Source organism: Cupressus sempervirens, chromosome 1 (genome assembly GCF_028749045.1).
Source record: "Cupressus sempervirens isolate cs-2001-9-10 chromosome 1, ASM2874904v1, whole genome shotgun sequence".
Taxonomy (NCBI): Eukaryota; Viridiplantae; Streptophyta; class Pinopsida; order Cupressales; family Cupressaceae; genus Cupressus; species Cupressus sempervirens.
The window spans coordinates 64450310-64470129 of record NC_143118.1 but is presented as its reverse complement, the minus strand read 5'-3'; the positions used below and the strand labels follow the sequence as shown (position 1 = coordinate 64470129).

At 35.6% G+C, this 19820-nt stretch overlaps 1 protein-coding gene across 1 annotated transcript in view; it reads left to right on the top strand.

The window, feature by feature from the left end:
- LOC149576171 (proteasome subunit beta type-5-like) overlaps positions 1–15245 on the top strand; it is a 39654-nt gene extending 24409 nt beyond the window's left edge. Inside the window, exons 5-8 of the mRNA XM_089816513.1 lie at positions 14276–14410; positions 14505–14608; positions 14702–14802; positions 14900–15245. Of these exons, the coding sequence (XP_089672639.1) occupies positions 14276–14410; positions 14505–14608; positions 14702–14802; positions 14900–15024 (465 nt within the window). The 3' untranslated portion in view covers positions 15025–15245. The remainder of the gene's footprint in view (positions 1–14275; positions 14411–14504; positions 14609–14701; positions 14803–14899) is intronic.
- The last annotated feature ends 4575 nt before the right edge of the window (positions 15246–19820 follow it).

Below are 19820 nucleotides of genomic sequence, written 5' to 3'. Positions count from 1 at the left end.
TATCAGCATCTTTGAGAGGCACATGAAAAGGAAATGATGATGAATGAAGCAGCAGCAACAATACCAAGATGCAAATTAAAATAAAATGAACGATAACACTGTAAGGGAGTTAAGATAACAATTAATATGATTAATGTCTCCATGAGACTAAACCTATAAGCAGGACCTATAAAACATAATGAAAGAAGCGTGAACACAGTTGGCAAGGATCAGATTCAACATCGCTTATTAAGGAAATGAAACCAACATCAAAAGCATATCATATAGCTGAACTGAAAAAATGAAGGCAGTTTAAAATGTTTGTAATCAAATCGACAAAAGGAATAGCATAATGATTTGTCCAAGAGCGATAAATTGAGAATGGGGAATGAAAGATATAAAACAGAATCTAAGACCGTGCTATTCTTGAATAGAGCAAAGATCTCACACCATTACCCAAATCAAAGAAACTAAAGCAAGCACCGTATAGAGCAAAACCCAAATCATACCTTAAGAACTGAGATGCAAAAGTTTTGAGAAGAGAATCAATGATTACCACCATTTTGAGCTCGAAGGAGATCTCACACCATTACCTAAATCAAAGAAACTGAAGCAAGCACTGTATAGAAAACCTGAATCATACCTTAAGAATTGAGATGCAAACTTTTTGAGAAGTAAATGAATGATTGCCACCATTCTGATGAGCACTCTGAAACCAGTTTCAGTTCCAGCATAAGCGACCTAGAGACACAAAAATAACACACTTGCAAACTGCAAGCTCCATTTTTTCGCTAGCTGCTTCAAAGTTGTCTAATTAGATACCAACAATCATGCCCTCTCAAGATCTTGCACCAAAAATTACATCTTAGATACCAACAACCATGAAAAGGATGCTCTCGAGCAATCCCCTTGAACAACAACAGCCCTCAACAACCAGAAGCTTTCTTCTAGAAAAGATCAAGACACCCAATGCCAAAAGAAGGAAGAAAACTCTAAGTTGAGCTACAGCCTCTCCCTACAACACTACCAGTCCTCTTTTGGAGCTAACCTTACTTTCATACCATGTTGAAGTTTGTTAGTAGAATTGAAGATAAACAGAAAACAAAATAAATGAACAAATGATACAGTAAATTACCCTAGAAAAACCCTCCAACTTGAGGGTAAAAAACCCAGGCACACAAGAGTCATTTTATTAATGAAAGAGCAGTAGATAGATTTACAATATGCACAAAACTAGGCTAAAACTGAAGCAATGATTGTCCTCCCTGAGATCTGCAGACAATAGATGAAAATATGGTATGCGGACATAATAACCCAGCCAAAATAACCTTGGACACAATAACCCCGCCATAGTATCCCAAGGACAAAATAACACCGCCATAATATCCCAAGGACAAAATAACCCTGCCATAATACCAAAGACAAAATAACCTAGGGTCGTAAAACCCATGGACAAAATAACCAATGGTAATTTTAGATCAAGTTAGTGAATTAGAAATGTCATAAAATAAAGAGGATAGTAAAAAAGAAGGGATTGTGAGGCTGTAATGCCCCACTAGGGAACCCAAAAGAAATTAACCTAAAGTTTCACTAAGTTTGCCCAACATTCTCATATACATACAAACAATCCATAAACAAATTACATCTCTTAAGGTTTCCATGATGTTGAATCACATACATAAGTTTTATTAATACTAAATCCAATACACAACAAATCCACATCATATAATAACCACAAGTACGAATCCAATTAAATAATATACAATTACATAAGATGCCACTTGGTATACTCATAATAAGATGCCACCATAATGCATAATCATCCGCTGTACAAGTCACAGGGTATGAAAAGCTCAAAGAATATACATCATGAATAAATACATCATCTCATAAGATCTCTGATAATCAAGTACAATACAACATAATATAACCATCCAACAGAAACACAAGATTTGGATGAAAGAAATAACTACACAAGTACATCCAGCAACGACATCGAGCTGTCAGATTTCAATGGTATAAGAAACATTACCACTCGACCTCATGGAACCTAAATGGTCCACTCCTATCGTGTTGTGGAGATAATCTCAAGTCCCATACGGATAACAAATCCAACAATCATAACCAACATCTAGATCAAAGAAAACTTGATAGCAATCTATCTCAAAGGTACCAAGACACAAATAACATCTAATCCCAGAGGCAACAAAGACACATAGGAAATCTACTATGTAAGTGGGGAAGTGTCATCGCATGAGCCAACTCTAAGGCTACCCTGGCAGTGTCTCTGGACTTCGGCCCCCTAGTGTCTCTATGTAGGATCAATATCCCTTCATACAGACAAGGCATACTAACGAAGCAAAAGGTCACAACCAAGCATCCTCTCTTACTCCCATCCTAGCTTGTATTAGCACTTGAGGGATGGACAAGGTAAAACTCCGACTCTTGATAGTTCATTTTAACCCATTTAATGAAATAGCTTGAGTATCAAATAGCTCATCAAATATATAAACTGAGTATGAAATAACATCCAATCAAATCAGGTGACCAAGTAATACTATATCATAAAACATAACCATAAAGTTGACCTAAAAGAATTCGGCAATAAAACATGAAAAGTAAACTAGGGGTAGGCATTACAGAGGCACCAAAGAGGCTATTGAGGTTATTTTTAGACTATATATCCATTATATGTCCCTAAAATAACCCTAAAACACCTTTAATATGCTTAAATTACCTATAAAATGGTAAATGACTAAAAATAAAGGCAATTTTGGGGGAGTAAGCTAATTGAGAGTTATTCACAAGATATAAGGGTCCGTTTGGTTCGTGGAATTTAAAAAATCGGGATTTTTACAAACCTTGGTTTAGCCAAATCAAGGTTTTGCAAATCTTCATTCCGATTTTTGGGATTTTACTTGAACTGTTTGTTTCACTCCGAAGATGCGTGCGAAGACACATTTTTATGTGTAATCTTGGAGTTGAAGGCAAATTTCAAAAAGTAGTCCAATCTATTGTTTTTACAATCCTTAAAAAACATAACCAGGATTTGATTTTCAATTCCTACTTGCTAGTAGGAAGTTGGAAAACCTGGTTTTGAGGCAAAATTGGAAGTCCAGTATGCTAATTCCATTTTGCGAATTTTGAAACAAATGCAAAAAATTCCAAATCTAGATTTTGAAAAAGCCAATTCCTGTCATCTTCCAGGAACCAAACAGACCCTAAGTGAAGAGGCATTATGGAGAGACATTAAGAAGATAAATGTAGTGGTAGAATTTAGAAAAGTGAAGAAAGTAGGAGGGGAGAAGTAAGACTCTGTAGAGTGATATGAAATGGAGAAATCTAATTTCATAAAAGAAGATATTTTGTACAATGCCTCTTCAATTTTTAGCTAGTCAAACAAACAAAAAAAAAACTTATTTTAAATAGTTGCACATATTTGTTTTATTGACAAATCATTAATAAAATAATTTGGTGTTGCGTATAATATTTTAAAAAATAAAACAAATGTTCAAGTCAGTGTTATACTACAACACAAACAAAATTTGGTGATGTGATTAGTAGTACAGAACATGATCATGTTCTAAAACCTGAGATGATCACTGTCAAACACAAATTGAACGAAATAGAAGACATGGCTTGTTTGACTTTAGATTCTACAAGAAATATCATTATTGCTCCATGTTATAATATTTCATTACCCGTAGTAGGAGCAATACCATCAACTAATGCATTATCGAAAATGATTTGAAGAAGAAGATTAAGAATTGAAGCACCACCACCAAATCCTTTTAACATCAATAGATCTTATCTTGCCAATTGAATATATTTCTAATAAAGGGGAAAAGTTTCTTTTTCATGATATAAATGATGTGGATACATTTATAACAGTGCCAAGTATTTTTCAATAGTTGTGCACGATTCATGAGTTATTACAATGATGCAATATTTCCACTCATTTATATTGTTTTTATTACGATAATAGATAAGCTTAATTACTAGTAATTGTTATCTATTTGTAGTCTATTGTAAATATTAGAATGTTTCTAATATTAGTTAGTCTGTAGTTATCTATTAGTTTTCTTTAGCTTTCTTTTAGCTAGAATAGAATATTTCTATTCTTTACAATGTTGCCTAAGGAAACATCATTTTATTCTTTTGTATATATTGACCTCTCGGTCTTTGTCGATATCAAGCAAGTATTTTACCAAATGCTTTGTAATATGGTATTAGGGCCACTTTAATTTTTTTTGAAAATCATAATTTCTTTTATGAAATTATTAGACCCTATTTTCAATTTTTTTTTCTGATATATTTGTTTCGAACCAGGGTTTGTTTGAGAATATTGACAATCAATATTCATGTTTTTTTTTCTTGTTGTTTCTAAAAAAATTTGATTGTTTTTTGGGCATTTTCAACCATTTTTAGTGCGCATCTAGTGCTGGGAGCGACACCAAGGGTTTCTTAAAATCCTTTGTAACAAATTTGTGCCAAGAAATTGTGTTTTTGCTGTAGATTCGCCATTGAGTTCAAGCTTTTTTCAGCCCAGGATGTTTCTATTCGAAACCCTAATCTAAAATTCTTGTTGGGTTTTTCGAGAGCTTGATTGGGTTGTCAAATTTTTTTGGGTGCTTAGATTTTTGTGCCTCGATTTTCGAGCCAGCAATCATGAAATCGACATGATGTTCTTTTTGGGTTTTTCGAGCTCTCTTCTGGGCACCCCTTTAAATTTTTCGATTCTTCCGTCTTTTTGTCTCAAAGAACATGCCTTCACTAATGTTCAAACTTTTTCATAGAAAAACATGTTATGGCATCTCTACTAAAAGTTTGCTCAAGAGCAATTCAAAATTTAGTGGTTAGAATTATGGCACTTGGAAGTAGCGGATAATAACAATTTTTGAATATTGGAATACTGATCTGATTGTTTTGGGTGTTACACAACATCCGACTGCCCTTGGTACTGATTAGGATATATGGGATCTGAATAATCAGGAGGCAGTGATGCTTTTGCTGATGATCAACTCTCTTAGATTCCATTTGACAAGACAACTGTCGAGATATGGGCACATCTCAAGAATCTTCATGAGACTTCTAACAAAACAGAGCTTGTTTTTGAAGAACACTCTGTTTTCTATTGTCATGGAGGAGTGAACATCGCTCCAGGCTCACTTGAATACGATTTAGGAAGTCTATGATCAGTTGCTTGCCATTGGTTGCAAGATGGAGGAAGAGGACATTGTGGTTATCATTCTTCAGAGTTTACCCAAGTCGTACGAGTATTTTATCGAGACTCAACATCACGTCTTCTAATGTTGATATGAAATTCACAGATCTGTGCACACTCCTGCTTAAACAAGATCGATGGAAATAACAGTTTGGTAGTAGTTCTAGCTCCACCTCCTTAGAGCAAGCCTTTGGTGCTAAATCCTTTCAGAAGGACAAAGGCAAGTCTCAATAGTCTTCTTAGCAAAAATCCTCTAATTTAGATTCAGAAGGCTCCCAAAAGAACATTTAATGCAACTATTGCCACAAGGAAATGCTTAGCTGCCCAATCTATAAGCAATTAGGTTTGCAGCCCAAAGCGAACAATGCAGAGCACATTAAGAAGATGGATTCTGCCTTTTACGCCTTCATGGCATGGCTATAAGACCAACAGATCATGTAAAGTCGTCTGCCTAGTACATTGATTAGGTGCCTCTCGTCATTTCATCCATCGCAGGGACTGGTTCACTGACTACCAACCTTATTTAGATTCTGTTATTTTTGGTGGCGGAGAAGAGTACATCGTTGTCAGCGAAGGCAACATTCAGATTCAATTTGCTGGGAGGAATCCCATTTTCCTCGATGTTTACTACGTTCCAGGGATGGAACTAAATCTACTCTCAGTCAGTCAGTTGTTGTGACATTCTCCACTGTTGGATGTCACCTTCAGTTTACATCCAGTGTACCATCATTGATAGGGAGACTCAGTCTATTGTTGTAGTGGGTCTTGAGGATCATGGTATTTTCCGACTCACTAATTTTGGTGATTCTTGGGACTTAGCTATGCCTGCTCGATAGTCTTTTGTTAGCACACTTTGGCATCAGCTATATGGGCACTTAAATTTGCATTATCTCTCGATTTGCTCGGTAAGAGCTTGTCCTCGGTTTGCTAGAGATTCAAACTCAACATCTTGGAGTTTGTGATGCATGTTAAGCTGGGGGCTCGAGTAGCTCATGCGGCTCTAGTTATACCAGTGATCCCTGTATAGACACCTCCAACTTCTTCTGTAGGATCACCCAGATTTGTAGATGCTTCACCTGAGTTTGATCTAGATTCTTTAGATGAGGAACCTAATCATAGAGCATCTCTTGATACTAATGTTGGTCATTCTCCTCTTTGGCCTAAGTGGTGGGCTAAGACACTTGTTGGTCTTCGTGATTCGGAAAAAGAGAAATCCTACAGAGCCTATTAACTTTGCTCTCATGGCCAACATTCACAGTGTATTTGAACCTCAAACATATTTCGAGGCTAAAGGAATTCCAGAGTGGGAACAGACCATGACATCTGAACACTAGAGCCTGCTGAAGAATAGCACTTGGTCCTTTCTGATCTTCCACCAGGGAAGAAACCCATTGGTTGCAAATGGGTTTACAAGATCAAATACAAATCTGATGGTACTTTGGATAAGTACAAAGCTTGTTTAGTTGCAAAGGGCTTTTCTCAGTGTCAGAGCATTGATTATGAGGAGACCTTTGCCCCTACTACAAAGATGAGCACAATCATATTAGTCCTAGCCATGGTAGTACAGTTTGGTTGGAAGGTCCATCAGATGGATGTCAAGAGTGCTTTCTTGAATGGTGATCTCCACGAAGAGGTTTACATGATGCAACCTCCTAGTTTCAAGGTTGCCGGTAAAGAACATCAGGTTCTCAAATTAGTGAAAGCTCTCTATGGCTTGAAGCAAGCCCCTAGGGCATGGTACATCAAAATTGATAAGTACCTCAGTGATTAAGGCTTCCAAAGGAGTTCTTCAAACTCAAATTTGTACATCAAGACTACTAATAGTGACATCCTCCTTTTGGTTATTTACGTGGATGATTTGATCATCATTGGCAGTTCGACATCTTTGATTTAGGGAATCAAACAAAGTTTATGCTAGTCTTTTGATATGACTGACCTTGGGCTCATGCACTATTGCCTAGGTGTTGAGGTTTAGCAATTGTCTTCTAGTATATTTATCTCTTAGTCCAAATATGCCAAGGCTCTATTACACAAACCTGCATCTACACCCATGGAGAAGGGTCTCAAGTTATCAGCCAAGTTTGATTCTCCTCTTGTTGATGATGCTACATACAGGCAATTAGTAGGCAGCCTCATCTACCTCTCTGCTAGTAGGCGTGATATCGGCTTCGCAATCAGCTACATCTCACGTTTTATGACAGCTCCTAAGGCTGATCATTGGATGGCAGCAAAGTGTGGGCTTCGTTATGTGAAGGGCACTGCAGATTTTGGACTTACTTTCTCTTGAAGTTCTAATCCTAGACTCATTGGGTTCACACATAGTTGGAAAATTTGGACTCGACAACAACTTGCCAAGCCCCCTAAAAGTTTATTTAGGAAAAAATCGGCCATCTAAAAAAAAAAACTCGAGAAAACTTCGGAACCTAAAAAACTGCTAAAATTTAATTCAGAATACATTTTTTTGCAAATTTCAATGAGAAGATGCATCTAATGAGTTAATTAAAGAGAACACAAAAGAAACAAGCAAAGAGTTATATATAAATGCATGGTGGGTACAAAATCGTATTCTCATGCGGAATGTTTATGGCGGGAAACATAATAGTAAATAGTTTGTGTCAAAGTAGAAGTAAATACATCATTACAATCACATCTTCCTCTTCCCAGCTGTACTAGCATACTGTATTTCTCTATTTTACATAATATATATAGGCTTTTTGCCTTTTGTTTAAAAAAAATAAAAAATAAAAATAAAATTTTAAAAAAAAGTTTCTCTAAAAAACCTTATTTTTGCAAAACCTCTGCAATTTTTTCTCTAGACAAGGTGATTAAATCTGGAAAAAACTTGCTGATCCGAAAAACAATGCGATTAGTAGAAACTTGCCGATTTTTCGGCAATTATGCCAACTATGGGTTCACAAATTCAGATTGGGCACTCTGTTGACAATAAAAAGTCAACTTCTAGATAGGTGTTCAATTTGGGATTTGGTGACATCACATGGACCAATAAGAAGCAACATGCAATTTCTGTCTCCTCTACAGAGACCGAATACAGAGGGACATTCAAGGCAAGTTGTGAAGTTGTTTGGCCTCTACGGATGTCTGGGGATATGCAAATGTCACCAGCATGACCAACCTAGGCATTATCAAATTAGCACGGAGTGTAGTCTTCCATGAACAAACCAAGCATGTGAATGTTCATTGTCACTACATATGACAACTGGTCAAAGACGAGACAATATACTACAAACATTCTTACCAAGCCTCTTGGTCCTAATAAGTTTGTTAAATTCAGAGGACAACTTGGTGTTGTGAATAAATTAACCATTAAGGGAGGGTATTACGATAATAGATAAGCTTCTATTGTTAGTTAATGGTTATCTATTTGTAATCTATTGTAAATATTAGAATGTTTCTAGTATTAGTTAGTTTGTAGTTATCTATTAACGTTCTTTTAGCTAGAATATAATGTTTCTATTCTTTACGACCGTTTCCTAAGGAAACATCGTTTTATTCTTTTGTATATATTGACCTCTCGATCTTTGTTAATATCAAGCAAGTATTTTATCAAATACTTCGTAATAGTTTTGACCAACAAAACAAGAACTACTTATACACAAGTACTTGCAAAATTAAAACAACATCAACCTAATCTAAACCCATAAAGTTTACTTATTGATTTTGAATCAAGTTTCATGAGAGCTATTTCTGAAAATTATTCAATGCCACTATTCAAGTATATTTTTCCATTTTTCTCAATGCTTGTGGAAGAGAATTCAAGGAGGTCTACAAAACACGTTACAATGTTGATGAAGTATTTGCATTTGAGATCAAGAAACTTGGTGCGTTAGCTTTTGTGGCTCATATAGACACAATTATGCATTTGAAACACTTCTTCAATCTCATTGTTATATAGAACATGAGGAGATTCTGTTGGTTCCTAAAACCGCAGATTGGAAATCCAAGAGCTTGCCACTTCTCCGATAGGACTTCTCAATTAGTTCTGGCCAACGAACGGGAATACTTCTCAATTCCCCTGCACTTGAGGCTCTGCTACGCCCAGGCGGGTAAACCTTCACCTTCAACATTGACTGTCTGGTTCAAGGCTTTTCTATAGCGAATTTAAACTTTTGGAGTTCTTCGACTGGCAAAGTCCTCGAACTCAATTAAAATGAAAATTGGACGTTGGATAATGGTTGAATGTTTTGTATAATTGAATAATAATTAATTTGATGCTTGTAGGAAGGAAGTTATAGATTTTTTGACTTTAATAAAAAGACCAGTGCCTCTGCTCATTCGGGCAATAGAGTCAACTTCAATGAATTTTCACGTACAACTTTATAATGTTTTATGCACTTTATAATCAAGATGCGACAGATCAAATATTTACGCAATCTTGAATTAGTCCAGATTGAACTTTAACTCCTCTGGCAGGGAGACAAACTGGACACAAATATGGAAACAATTATTTATTTCACAATATTTGTGATGATCCTATTCTGTGATGTCCCCTTCTAGCTAGAGACATCACTTTAGCTGGTGATTAGCCTATCAGAGACCCTCGTAGGCTAATAAGATTGGATAGAGGGTCACCTTGGTGTGGAGATCCTCCAAGGACCAGAGCAGAGTACTCTTTTGGGTTGCCAGAGTTTGTTTATGATGAGTTTTTGCTTTGAGTTTGGCTTGGTCAGGCTATTTTTAGCAGTTTTGGAGTTATAAAGATAGACCCCTGCTATTTTTAGAAAAGGGGTATGGTCATATGCAGTTCTATCATGTTAGCTCCCAGTCCAAACGACATTCAAAAATGTTGAGTAATAATGGAGATATTAATGTTTATTTAGTTAAAATAAACATTATTGGTTTTGAGCCTATATTGTTAAGTTATAATATATAACTTAAGTGAGGGTCATGATATTATAAAAGGGGCCATTGTTTCAATTAATTGTGGGTCCAAGCTTATGGAAAAATTAAAAGGGATTTTCTAAGTTTTAATGTAATAACATTTTTTATGTTATTATTATATCTTTTATCCCACATTGAGCGTGGAGACTCATTCTGGAGTTGAGGAGTCCTTATAAACAAACCTTGTCTTCCCTTCAAGAGCAGGTTATGAGAATTGCTTAAAAACTTTGCCTTGTGAAATTTCTTGAAGTTGTGGCAACAAGGGTTTCTACAAGTTTGAGAAGAATTCAGACTGTGGAGAACGTAGTATCTTCAGAGTTGATGCAATTTGAGGGTGTGAAATATCACTTGAATTTTGTCATTCTGGAGTCAATATTGTGTTTTAGTAGGAAAGAATTGGATGAATCTGTTTACAGGTTGGAAGGGGTTATAACAGCAGCTACAGTACTATGAACAGTACAGCGCTACAGTGAATTAAAAATCAGAAATTTAATATTGCGGTTTTTGATAGGCGCTGCCCAAGGAGGAAGCAACCAGCAGCGTGGTTGCGTATTGGAGACAAAAATCAAGTTTTCAACTATTAATGGTGATGTTTTTAATGTATTCTTCCAGCAATAAGTATTGTACATACATTAGGAGCCATCTGAATAAATGAATTTGATTAGCATTATAATCAGATTTGAGTTATAATTTTAGGTAAGATTAGTTTTCAATATTTGTATTTTCTTTTCATCAACTCAAAAAACCCAAAAACAGCTTAAAACGTTCAAAAACAAACCAAAAACAATCATTACACCTAGGGAAACAAACAGTGATCAGCGTAGAGCCTATTTGGGGTTCTTACATATTCAAGATGCTAAATGACCATGTCCACTTATTTGACATTAAAATTGTATATAGAATTCCAAAAATAATTACAAAGGACGATTCATCTGCAGTTTAAATCTCCACGCCTTTAATAATAAACAAAGAACATTTTATTTTATTATTAAAATAAAATAATGGAATTTATATTACAAAATCATATTAAACTCCTTATCCCTCCGTACAAGTATATAAAATAATTTCTCCTGAATATGAATGTTTTTTTTCAAATATTACTTCTTGTCTCTCCTTGGTTTGGTTTCTAACCTTATTTATATTGTTGTTCATTTGGGGTATGACTTTTCAAAGTGAAGAGTCATATCTAAATAACACCCCTTTCAAATATAATTACATTAATTATTTCCTTTTAATATAATCAACAATCACACCATAATAATTTTTCTAGTTAAATGGCATCTCTTCAGTTTAAATAATTTCTTTTTGTCACCCGTGCTTGGACATACTCTTAATCGCATCCTTGATAAAAAAAATGACTTGTGGAAATTTTATTATCAACATTTGATTGCTCTAAACATTATTAACATTCTGTTTTTATTAGAAATCACTCCATTGATGCTCTTCATCTACAGTAGCCTGCAGTCCTGCGATGAAGAAATTTTTGAGTTTTTCCGCACACAATTTCTGACTGGGATCGCAGTTAGTTTAATTGTTCATTCCTTCATTTCATTTATCGGGTATGAATTTTTTGGAAGTGCTTCATCTGCTCAACGGCCAAACTAACTTGCGAGTGTTCTGACACTTTGATGCCCCAAGTGCCATTTCTTATAAAAGCTTGAACTTACCGGAACTGCTATGCAATCCACCAGTATAAAGATTTTGTCACTTGATAACTTTGTGGCTTCTTCTCAACAATATCTGCTACGGAAGACCATTGTCCACAGGCCCCTAAGCACTTTTTTCATCGGAATTTTCATCTGCTATTCGCTGGGTATCTAATATTAGATATTCAACTCTGTTCCTGTGATTGCTCTCTACATTTTGACGGCTCCTTTCATATGCTGACTTGTCTCTTAACACCTACGGAAGACATATATGTTTCTGATATGCCTGAATGCTGCTTTATTTGTTAATACTCCAAGCGCATGCCAATGCTCCCGTTCTTCATTATATACGTCGTGTGTCACTGGACTCTTCTACAGGCCGGCTTTCTTTCCATTGCACATAGACCTCCAAGAAGGGTATATTACAATTCGTTCCAGTGTTTTAGACATTCAACTTGCAGATCACTCTATATCAGAAGAAACAGTTTTGTTTAGAAAAAGCATTAATTAAGTCAGACACATCTCCATCTGCTGTAGGCATACAAGCATACACCAAAGATTGGATACATGATTTGCAAATTCACATTGTTCATCTTTCAGACTTCGTATTTTCTAATGTAAGCAAGTTATTGCACAATTCAGTCTAGCTGGCATTTTACACTTCTGATGCAATTAAAATTATTTATTCATCAAGGTCTTTGTTATAGGGCTACAAGCATGAGATTTGTTTCTTTACAAAATCCAATTAATCATCTCAGTATTGAGTATAGATGAAACTTTATTATAGAATGAGGAATTTTATCGATGGTCTGGAAGTAATTTCACAGATAGAATCTTTGCAACAATTCATGTGGATTGTGTTGGTTAGAATAATATTTTGTAGGCATATGGTGGAGGCTAATGTGGATATCACTAGAGTATGGGAAATAGAACAACAATAGTAATTATAGGGAAAAAAGATGAGGGCAGTAAGGACAATGCATAAATGGAGACCATAAAAATGAGGGCTCCATCAAACTCTACAACCCATTATTGATTATTTTGAAGACACATGGATTGGAAGACTTACTAGAAGGGGCAATAGACGATTGCCACAGTTTGCAATCACAATGTGTAATTTCTATTCAGCTATTCAAGATGATCTTCCAAAAACCAATAATACTATTGAGGAATGGCATCGAAGGATTCAGGGAATTGGTTCGATCATCACATGGCTCAGTCTGGAGATTCATCAAAGCATTAAAAAAGGGAAAAAGGTTACGGAAAGAACTCGGATATCGATTCGTGTCCTGTAGCCCCGGATGCGGACAGAGGTGGGATGTGTTTGGAAGTGCGTTGGATGCTGGCTGGGTGCGTTTATTGAGTGCTAACTTCTGTTTACTGACCAAATCACTACCCAGAACTCTGTCACAGTCTCAGTCACTGCCCAGAACTCAGCTACAGGCGTGGTATATAGAACCTTTGAATGTGTAAAGTCCTACTCCAACCTTGATGGTTCTCACAAAACTCCCAACATTGCCTAGATTGGTATGGCCAGCTGATAGACAATTTGTAACAGCAGATAGCACTCAATGAACTCCCAGCAGATAGACATTTATAGATTACCCTATGTGAGCAATGCTGGGTGTTTTGTGAGGGACAGCAAATAGACAATTATATATATATGTCTAGCAATACTATATATATATATATATACACAGAGGCATCCATACGCATCCGCATCCCTCAAAAAATAAAAATCATGCTTCCTGCATCCATTTCCGAGTCTGCATCCGAATCAGTAACTTAGGGAAAGAATAAGATAGAGAAATATATCGTGAACTCAAGAAGAAAATATTGTGAACTAGAAAGGCTAATTGATGATTATGACAACCATAACAGTTTCAATTATATAAGGGGCATTGTTCATAATTTGATATTGTGATTGAAAATTTGAATAATATTGTTTTTAGCAACAAATATATAATTTATAAATTTTATTTCCTCTCTATATTCTTATGGATTTATTATGTCAATTGGTTATTCTTACCTTAAGTTATTTTGGCTTGGGTTAATGTGACCCTGGGTTATTTTGTTGAGGGTGATTTTGACCAGGTTATAATGTCTTTGGATTATTATGACCCTGGGTTATTTTCTCCTTGGGTTATTATGGTTGGGTTATTTTGTCTAGGGTTGTTTTGGCTAGGTTATTATGTCCTGTAACCCTTTTCTATTCTATCACTCAGAAAAGAATATCAATATATATCAGCGATTTCCTTCTTGAAGAATATAAAAAATGGCCTCAACTCTTCATTGTCTCGCTGTTTGTTACTTTTTGCTTGGATGTGCACACATGTTATTTGAAGACGGGCACTGCTAGAATCTAGTCTGCCTGAGTTCTGCTATTGAATTATTTTTACTAGCACTGTCTTTTATGTTCATGTGTTCTAACTTTTGATCATACATGCTTACCTTTCATGCTTAAGGATATTTATACAGCCTTGGGCATCAGCTTAAGTTGATATCTGATGTCTTATTAATGTAACAGTGTCGATTGCACGAGCTGGCAAACAAACGGAGGATATCAGTGACCGGTGCTTCAAAATTGTTGGCCAATATTCTGTATTCATACCGAGGAATGGGTCTATCAATAGGCACAATGATTGCTGGTTGGGATGAAACGGTAATAGAATATTTGGTCATGTTATTAAAGGAAATTTTATCTAATGTGAATGATTATAGGGAATCATAATGCCACTTTGTATTTACATTTACAGGGCCCTGGTCTATATTATGTTGACAGTGAAGGAGGAAGACTTAAGGGAACTCTCTTCTCTGTTGGATCTGGGTCAACATATGCCTATGGTATTCTAGATAGTGGGTATGTATGGTGAACCGTTTATTCAGCTGTTTTCTATCCATCATTGTTGTTTTCTATGCACTAATGGCCACTTTCTCATTTATACTGCTGTAGCTACCGTTGGGATATGCCTGTGGAAGAAGCTGGTGAACTTGGTCGTCGAGCTATATATCATGCAACATTTCGTGATGGGGCCAGTGGGGGTGTAGCAAGTGGTATGAGCATATCTTTCTTTGAAGCAATTGATTCTAGTTAATTGATAAAACCTATGTTTCATTTGTGATCTTATTGAAATCACTATTTTGCTACCAGTTTACTATGTGGGCCCTCAAGGTTGGAAGAAGTTGTCTGGAGATGATGTGGGTGAACTTCATTACAACTACTATCCAGTCACAGAAAATGTTGTTGAGCAAGAGATGGCTGAAGGCAGTGCTTGAAAGTTCTAATATCATTCCATTTAAGGTTATCGGATCAAACTACGGATTATGATTTACGTTATGCACGATGACATTCTCCAGTTCTTTTACACACCCACATAGCTTGTGTTTGCAATGATTAATTTGGGTTTGTTGTCATGGGGTTTATGTGCCAGAAATGATTAACAAAATTTGAAATTGTAAATTATATATATATATATTAAGACTACATGATTTTCAAATGGGATCAGTTTTTTTTGGCAATAATTTAGATGGATTTATGTTTTTGATTGATAAACTTGGGACATTTCACCTAATAATGACCATCTTAATATTTGCGATGCCCATTTCTATCCATTTCGCTGGTGATAATGATCGTTTAATATTCTTGGTAGAGTGGATTGAACATGGTGGTATCTGGATATATGCTTTGAAAATGAATGCCTGTGAAAATCTCAATTCTTTTTTATTCATGTTTCTTCTATTTAAAGTGCATTAATCTGAGCTTTAATTAATACGTTGTCTTCTGCTTATTGGCTGTATAGAATGTGCAAGTTATCAGAAACACTGCAAGTTGTGATGAATGCTTACGCACCCACATAGCTTGCGGTTGCAATGATTAATTTAGGTTGGTTGTCGTGAGGATTCTGTGCGAGAAATGATTAACAGAATTTGAAATTGTAAATTTTTAATATATATTTAAGACTTAATGATTTTCAAATGGGGATCAGATCCAATAATTTAGATGGATTTATGTTTCTGATTGATAAACTTGGGACATTTCACCTAATAATGGCCATCTTAATATTCACGATGCCCATTTCTATCCATTTCTTTGTTGATAATGATCCTTAATATTCTTGGTAGAGTGGACTGATCATGGTGGTATCTGGATATATGCTTTGAAAATGAATGCCTGTGAGAATCTCAATTTTTTTTATTCATGTTTCTTCTGTGTAAACTGCATTATTCTGAGTTCTAATTAATACATTTTCTTCTGCTTATGGTTGCATACGTTATGTGCAAGCTATCGGAACCACTGCAAGTTGTGATGAATGGCTACATTGCAAGTTGTGATGAATGGCTACATTATTATTAGTCCCTGGAACTAATGTTCCCACTTGCCACTTGCATTTAATTTTTATAGTCAAAACTACTCAATTTCTAAGGTTCTCAAATTATTATTTTTAGTCCCTGCCTTATCCATAAGGCAGGCAACTAATGTTTTTGGCTGTGGTCCAGTGATTAATTTTTATAAGCAAGTTCATCCTATTATTCTAAAGTTTGAAAAATGGTTTATTTTTAAAATAATTTTAAAACTTCAATTCTTTAGTTGTGATTGGCTGACCCCATTTTTCCCAGGGGTAAATTTGATTTATTGATTCAGAAATTTCTAAAAATAAAATGCTAGAAACTTCTCGAAAATCTCTAGAATGTTTTTCATATTGTTCAAAGATAATGGTAAGAATATCATGAGCAGTATAATCAAAACTCATGGGAGCAGCAACTGGGCAGTCTGTTGTGGAGACGCCATTAATGCCGAAATAGTAAGCTTTAATGATTGAAACAGATCTGGGAAAAATGAATGATATGTTGTTCGTGCTTGAAGTGATTCTTTGCCCATTGGGGCCTTGGCGTCTTTGCCCTAATACACAAGGGTTCAACCGTAATCCTACCGTTGACATCACATCCTCATTGATTATCAAAGGACCGTCTGCTGGGTGGTCTTAATTTCTAAGACTTGTTCTATATGATTTTGTTCTGAATGATTTTGTTGAAAAATAGTTTTATATTGAGGGTGGCATTGATTGGAGAATTTTCCCAATTCAGATAATGAAAATTCAGACCCTGTGGTTGGAATTTCTGGATCTGCAAGCCTCACCCTCTTAATAACATCCAATAACTGAAAGGAAAAATAATAATTTGCCCTGCTAATCTCCAGTACCCTGCTTACAAACCCCCAGAAGCAGTTGCAATAAAATAAAATGATATCCGTGCTAAAAAATATTACTTCCTCTCACAGAAACACCTCATGCTTATCCAGGCTTGTAAGAAAAATTGTGCGTCTAGCTGGTGTAGAATGGGAAGATCCCTGTCAAAAATACGGATGCAATAGATATTGACTTGATAGACTTCCATCTTTGAAAAGAGCTTTTAAAAATTAATTTGTTTGAGACAGACAACGCGATTACAGGCAATATCCTCGGTCAATTTTTTTTTTTTGAAAAGAGCTTCAAAATTTATTTTTTGTAGCAGAGAATCGTTTATTTTCAATAATTGTTCATGTTTGAAAGGAGCTTTCGAATTTGTATGTTTGCTTTAGCAGAGAACCGCTTCTTTCCGATAACTGTTCATCTTTGTGTTGGACTGACTTGACTGAGATTTGTGTTGGATTGACCTGACTGAGATCCATCCCCGAAATAAGCTTTAAAATTAATTTTTAAATTTTCCTCCATCGTTGCATAGTGCAATATGAAACTAGTATAGCACTACGGATAATGCCATTGCCTGCACAGACCATATTTTCGGTCAAAATACAGATGAAAAAATAATAATACAAAGGCCAAAATAGCTCCAAGACATATCGATCCATCGGACGGGCATGGTGGCATATTAATTTGGCAGAAGACCCCTCCGTTCTCATAGACATCTATCTCATCCAGCTAGAAGACCCTGCAAACAAGAGGAAAGTTGCAGCCTTATTACATATCAAGTGTGCGGTGCATACGAGGGCAGCATGTCAAGTTCAGAACATGAATATTTGGCGGTGACTGAGACGGACTTTACTTGGGCCACGATTAATTCGCCTCAGAGTGAGGAATGAATATATGGCGATGATTAAGGTGCTCATGTTGCATGCGACTGTTATAATATGTTTTAAAGGGAGCCTAAATTAAGGTATTGTATATATTTATTGATTGGAGCTAATGCAAAAAAGGTTTCGTGGCTTCACTGACAATTGAAATAGACTACATTAAATACATTAATTAGATTCCGTAATATGTCCCATCAGATCTCTACAAACATGTAGCATTATTATGTATTATTATCTCTATACCTAGGCATGATATCTCCTTATCGAATTATATACTATTTCTAATCTATATGTTTTACTTTGTTTGAAGATAATTAATCTTGTTTGTTTTATATTGTCAATAGACATAAAATAATTATGTTATAGATTGCATTGCTTCAACATTTTTAATTTGAATTCTGTTCATTTTGTAAATACTTTTAATGTTTCTTATAGGCTAGGTTCTAGTGGATAGACTCTTACGTTCTGTGAATTGCCTTAGTAGACATATGGTAGAGATCTTTTTTCTCTGGGGAAGCTAGAAGTTTCTAGAATCCAGATAGAAGTTGCAAGTTCAAAAATCAACTGTCCGTAGCACCGGTCGTGGTTCAGATTCTTCTAGCTTTGAATCACTGTGCTATAACTAAAAATATAAAAATCAATCTTCTCTTTCGTGCATAAGGCAAGGACTCTAGCTCTTCTGGAGCTCTTGTTTAAATTAATTTTCAACTAGGGGAGAGGCACCAGTAGTGGAGCGGGCTAATTTTGTCAATACATAGCTCTCACATGGAATGTCGTGAGACTTCCATTTTTTTTTACAAATATAAAATACACTTAACTAATTATAACTAAGGTTTGAAGCTGCCACTCATCACACAAGTTGTCAAAATAATCTATTTAGTTTGAAGTGTCCAAATATTAACTTTTTAGACATTTGACCAAAGCTTAATAATAAAATTGTTAATAAATGATTGTTTAGACATGATTTCTTATGAAAATATATACAAATACATGTTATGAAAGCAACATATTAAATACTTAAAGGTCCTAATATTTTTAAATAACATTTATTTTAGTTATATTTTATTCTTATATGAAACAAAAATAGACCAATTGTTGATCACATTGAACACAATTATGTTCAAATAATAATACATTATAATGTTAAAAATCAATTAAAATATACAATAATATATATAAACCTATTTAAAATCTAATCTATTTAGTTCATTTCTATTTTCAATTTATTATCACAATGTCTAGTTTACTACATGCTACAACCTAAATTTTATATAACCTACTTTAAATTTGGGCACCATTAACCCAAAAGAATTATCGATGCCCTTATAATTGAACACTGTTATACCTATACTGCTAATTCTAACACCTATTCTTTAAAAAATCTCACTCAAAAATAAACACTATAATACTGATTACGATATTTTCTATGTCCTAACATGTCCACACGTTGATCAAATGTGGGCGTAGCTTACACGTATTGATCCTGAAGTTTCTGACCTAGCGTTTGCGATTGTGCCCTAAAATTGTTGTGACATCTATTACGTTGGATGCATGGGGTTTATTTCGTGTCTGAAGCGGCTTTATGCCAAGCTGCTTTGAGCTATGCTAGTCTGCTGTATGGCGAACTACTTTATTCCAAATGCACACAGACATTTCAGCCCACGGTTAGCGCAGTATGAGGGCGGATGGCCTATTCGCCTACTCAAATAATGGGATGGGCGGTTACCATCTCTGTGGTTGGAACCCACATTCTAGCAGTATCGCCCCGACCGAGCTATCCTCTGTCCAGGTCCCCTTTACAATAGTAGGGGCAGCGCCTTCCAGGTTGTGGTGGGCGTTCAGAGGTGGGTGTTCAGGAGGCATTGCTGCTGTTGTTAATGCAGGGTAGGGCTTTTCCTTGTAAAAATTGTGGGGGGTACCCTGTAACCTTTCAAAATTGTGGGGAGGCCCTGGCGCCCCTTTTTCAATATAGGGCATGAATAGTAGGGCCTGCGGGTCAGCC